This window comes from Myotis davidii, unplaced genomic scaffold, assembly GCF_000327345.1.
Source record: "Myotis davidii unplaced genomic scaffold, ASM32734v1 scaffold444, whole genome shotgun sequence".
Classification (NCBI taxonomy): domain Eukaryota; kingdom Metazoa; phylum Chordata; class Mammalia; order Chiroptera; family Vespertilionidae; genus Myotis; species Myotis davidii.
Window position 1 is genome coordinate 338,482 of NW_006294767.1, and position 4,915 is coordinate 343,396.

At 49.2% G+C, this 4,915-nt stretch overlaps 1 protein-coding gene across 1 annotated transcript in view; it reads right to left on the minus strand.

The window, feature by feature from the left end:
* Positions 1-4,054, minus strand: part of ADPRHL1 (ADP-ribosylhydrolase like 1) — a 22,454-nt gene extending 18,400 nt beyond the window's left edge. Inside the window, exon 1 of the mRNA XM_006769296.2 lies at positions 3,745-4,054. Within this exon, the coding sequence (XP_006769359.1) occupies positions 3,745-3,958 (214 nt within the window). The 5' untranslated portion in view covers positions 3,959-4,054. The remainder of the gene's footprint in view (positions 1-3,744) is intronic.
* Between the last annotated feature and the right edge of the window lie 861 nt (positions 4,055-4,915).

The window sequence follows — 4,915 nt, forward strand, 5'->3', positions numbered from 1 at the left end:
AGCAGGCAGTGAAGTGTCATTGGCATGAAAACCCACGGCCCTTCCCTGGGTCCAACCAGATCTTCGTTAGGCCCCCTCAGAGCCAGGGGCCCAGCTCAGAGGGCGAGCAAGATCAGAAGTGCACTTGCCAAAACAAAACACTCCCTGGCCCAGGACGAAGCCTCAGGCCGGGCAGTGGCCATGGCAGGTGGCACCCCTTACCCTAGAGGTGTGACCCTTTGGAGAAAGAGTGGCTCTGAGTCCTTTGTTGCCATTCTCCAATCTCTTAACAGCAAGGGGAGTCCCAGGAGGCCCAGCCCACGGCTCCGATACTTGGCATTGCCCAGTCTTGAGTAGGGGACAGAGAAGATGCGGCCAGACCTTGGTTGGGGAGGAATGAGTTCTGCCGGTCACAACGCCACTAGAATAAAATTAACCCCTGGCTGGAGGTGCAAGCCACTGGGATCGGTCCAGGCTCTGGAGCCAGCACTATCAGTTACAGACAGCGTTCGTAATTAACTCAATCCTGGATTAACTCAGTCCAGCGTTAATAAGCCTGGCCTTCCCAGAGTCCCCCAAAATAATTCCTTTTATTCTGGAATCACATACTTTTTAAAGGAAAAACAGTCCCTAAAAACAAAACGGCAAGTAAAAGCCTTGGGCTGGTTTCAGGCTAGAATTAAAGTAGAAACAGATTTTTTTTCAAAGCTGCAGAGCCTCAGACTCTCTCCCCTGAGTTTCTCCACTTTGTGAAAACATGGATCCTGAACTCATTTCTTCTCTCTCTTGCCCGCCCAGTCTCCTAAAAGACAAACCAGCTTATAAGATCACCCGTAAGCCTCCCACCTGATCTCACGATAAAGACAAGTCACAATGCCAATATCAGGTTCCTTTGAAAGAAAAATGTCCACTTTTCAAAATGCGGTGCTCAGGGAGACGTTGGTGGAGGAAGAGGAATCCAGAGCTGAGCCTGGACAGGCCTCATCTGCTCTGACTTGGGTCAGGCCCCATGTTCCCCTGCGGGCCATGGACCCACAGGTGGCACTTGCTGCTGTCCCCAGTGGGCTAATGAACCCCGCCCCCCCATTCTTCCTGCACCAACAGTGACAGGGCTCCTTGGCTTGGCCACGACAGTTGGAGCTGCTGACCCTCAGACGCATAAGACATTGTAAAAATACCGACAGTAATTAATTGCCATGAGTCACCTTCCCATATAACCCAAGCTGTCCCACTTAATCCTCACATAACCTATGACGAAGGTATTGCCGTCCGGAAGTAAGGCTCAGGGAGGGGAAGCGGGTTTCTGACCAGTGAGTGGTAGAGAACTAGGAGTGTCATGCTCCAGAGCCCCTGGAACGGAGCCCCCCGTCCTTGGGTGATGGGCCCACAAGGGAGCCTTTGGTAAACGCGTGTCGAGTGAGCTCTTTGCTCATAAGCTGTGCATTCTGGGTTGCCTACCTACCTTGTTGAGTGTTAGCTACTTCCTATATCTGGTCAGTATCTGCTTTCATTTAACACTGACCCTGGTAGAGACACACCCAAAAGGAGGACATCACACAGGCTGCACCTGACCTTCCTCGTCGTGCTTACTCTATAGAGAGCAGTGGCTCCCCAGACCACACCGCTACATGGCTGATGGGCTAAGGCACTTATTAGCGAAACCTGTCTGCCAAGGTGCAGTTCCACTTTGTGAAAGTCTGCCTCTCTCCGGAAAATATGCTGAAAAACCACTGTTCATTGGGATCCTTGAAATACTTGCATGTCCAGGAACCTCAGGTGGTCGGGACAGTGCTTATCAAGAACTTAGGCGTTGGAGCAGGTTGCTTGGGTTCCAATCCCTGACCTGATGCTCACTCGGCTGTGTAGCACTGTGTCAGCTATTTAACCTGTGTATCGGGTCCCTCACCTGTAAAACTGTAATAATAGCCCGGCCGGTGTGCTCAGGGTTGAGCATCGACGTATAAACCAGGAGGGGCATGTTTCGATTCCTGGTCAGGGCATATGTGTGGGCGTGTAGGAGGCAGCTGATCGATGTTTCTCTCTCATCGTTGAAGTTTCTCTCTCTCACTCCTTCTCCCTTCCTCTCTGAAATCAATAAAAAAATTTTTTTAAATGAGCTGTTTGAAAATTCAATGTAAATGAAATTTCAACTGAAAAAAATACGTTTGCTTGGGTTTTTGGAGGAGAACAATTCAAGGCAGCAGACTTCTCGCATTTTGTCTCATGACCCTCCAGCCAGAGGGTGCTGCCACGTATAGCAACTCCCCACTTCCCACGCCTGGTGGCTGCGATCACATAGAGCGAACTCATCTTCCTCCTTAAAAGCAACGTCCCAAACACTCACAATCCTCTTCAATGCATACATTTCACATGGAGGGCAAATTAGGTCCTATTTCTGCCAACAGGACTTGACCCCATGTAACCTCAGAGAGCAGGTTATGGTCAGAGGTGCCCCAACCTGTGCCAGGTACTGTGCAGGACAGAGACACGTTGTGGATTCTGCCATTCACAAAAACTTACTGAAGCGCTCATGGAGATGAGGGCAAACCTGAGAGGACGTGTGGACTGTGGACTGTGCGCATACAGCATCCGTCAGACACAAATGAAGGAAGCAAAGTGTAAGCGTATGGACCAGCTGCGTGCACCCGAAACAAGCCATGCTTTTGTTTTGAAAGCCATGCTCTCCAGCAGGTGCCTGGGGGTGGGCATGGCTGCTGGAATGCTACTGAGTACTGTTAAACACCAAGCCCATGGGATCTTCCTGAAAACAGGCAGGCAACATTTGGATGTCACAGCCATGTAGACTCAGAAAGACACTTCACCATTTTCAACACGCGGTGACACTTTATCTTATCTATGGTGCTTTAGCTCTGCCCCTAGCTATTTAGGAACCGGTCACAAAGTAGATGGCATTCTTGTGCGATGACCACAGAACTAAATCGAGTGTGCTCACAGCAGCCCCATGGAGTGGTGAGGTGAGCTCATAAGCGAGATTTCATTGACTTAACAGTCACTCTGAGGTTTTAATTTTGCAGCGACATACTAATAACACAGGGTTTCAGAGAGCAAATCACGTTTAGAAAAATAGTGCTACATATTTATACGTTTATCTGAAATTCACATAAAAACATGTTGATCCTAAATCAACCTGTTGTTTAAAGAATATTTCAATCAACTTTGTTTCCCCATCCCCCAAATTCAACCAATTTTATAGCATTTTCTTAGGACATACTTATATATAAGCAACAATCCAAGCTAAATCATATTTTGATAGCTGGCATTTCAACCCTAGTTCAGTGGAATTTAGAAGTAATCCCCAAACAATATTACCTCCATTTGTCCAAATTTCAAAACTGGCATCTTACTTTATATTCTTTTGAAATAAATTCAGAAGAAAGCTTAGTATCTGCAGTGAAAAGTTGAGCCCTCACCAGGAACAGCCCCAAAGTCAGATTTAATTGAATTTAATTCCAGAGACAGAGCTCAGCTCAGTAAACACTTTACAAATGAAAAGTCACTGTTTAAGACACCGACTCTGCAGATAAGCAGAGTGAAAGAACATTGCCATCCAAAAAGACTGCACGAGAAACATGAGCTGTGGCACGTCTGATTTGCAGAGGGACACGAGTGTATGTTAAACGGCCACTTTAGCAGGGGCACTGGGTGACACCATAGCTGAAACGCCACATCGCCTTCAAAGCCCCAGTGCTTACCACAAGAGCTCGGGTTCACCAGACACACTGAGGGGCAGGGGCCGAGCCTTACCTGTGGTGAGGGCCCTGGCCGTCGCCAGGTGCATGATGGTGTTGTCACTCACAGGCCACTTCTCCGGTGAGAGCACCAGGTGGTCCAGCCCCCCGAGTTTTTGCAGGTCCTCCTGGATCTTCGTGCCTGAAGCACTGTTCTCCTTGCGGGCGTTTCTGTAACCGAGAGCGTCCCCGACACTGCCCAGCAGCATCGCAGCCTGAAATTTCTCCATTGCGGAGCGGCTCCTCTGTCCGCCCAGCTGCTGAGCACGTCCAGCCTCTGTTGCTTCGCGGCAGCGGCAGCCCTCAGTCCACCCCGCTGACCTCCGTTCTGGTCATTGTGTCACTGTCAAGAGCCTCCTCAAATGGCCAAGCACTGCTTTCCTGTCTGCAGGTGGCACCAATGAGAAAACCTTCCTGGACCCCGCAGCTCACAGCGCCTTCTGAAGAGCCACGTGGAAGTGTCAGCTTCCTTCAGCGTAGACATGAGCTCCTCCACAGAGGAGCCTGCGGCTTACCCAGGCAGCGTCCAGGGCAACTCCCGACGCTCTCTCAAAAGCAATGGCTTTCCAGTGTGAGTCTTTGCACAGCATAGAGAAATGCACTCATTTCTAAATGCTTTAAAGTGAAATTCTCTCATGTCCAGTGCACAGTCTGATGGCTTGTGCAAAGGGACACTGCTGTGCATCTCACCACAGACCCGCTTTAGAACACTTCGGTCACCCCCAAGTCCCCATTGCCCATCCGCTCTGTTTCCCCCATCGCACCCCCAGGCAACCACTTTCCTGCTTTCTGTCTCTATAGTTTTGCTTTTTCCAGAATTTTAAAGAGTTATGCATATGTAGCCTTTTGTGTCTGGTTTCTTTTACTTAGCATAATGGTGAGATTCATCCATCATGGTTCCATTCTGGGGAAAACTTTTTGGATTATAAAACGTGTTTCTGATAGAACACTGAAAAAATGCGGAGGGTAAAGAACAAAGCATACCTGGCCCCAGGGGGAAAGATTACAAAGTGTTCTCACAATTCAGTGTTCAACAAAAGGCTCCAAATACCCAGGCTTCAGGTGGCAATGCATGTGGGCACAGAGCCGAGCCTCCACGTGGCATCTGTGACGGTGCCATCCATCGGCATCGGGTGCTTAAACAAACACCCTGTCCATTCTCAAGAACACTCAAAGATATGAAGAGG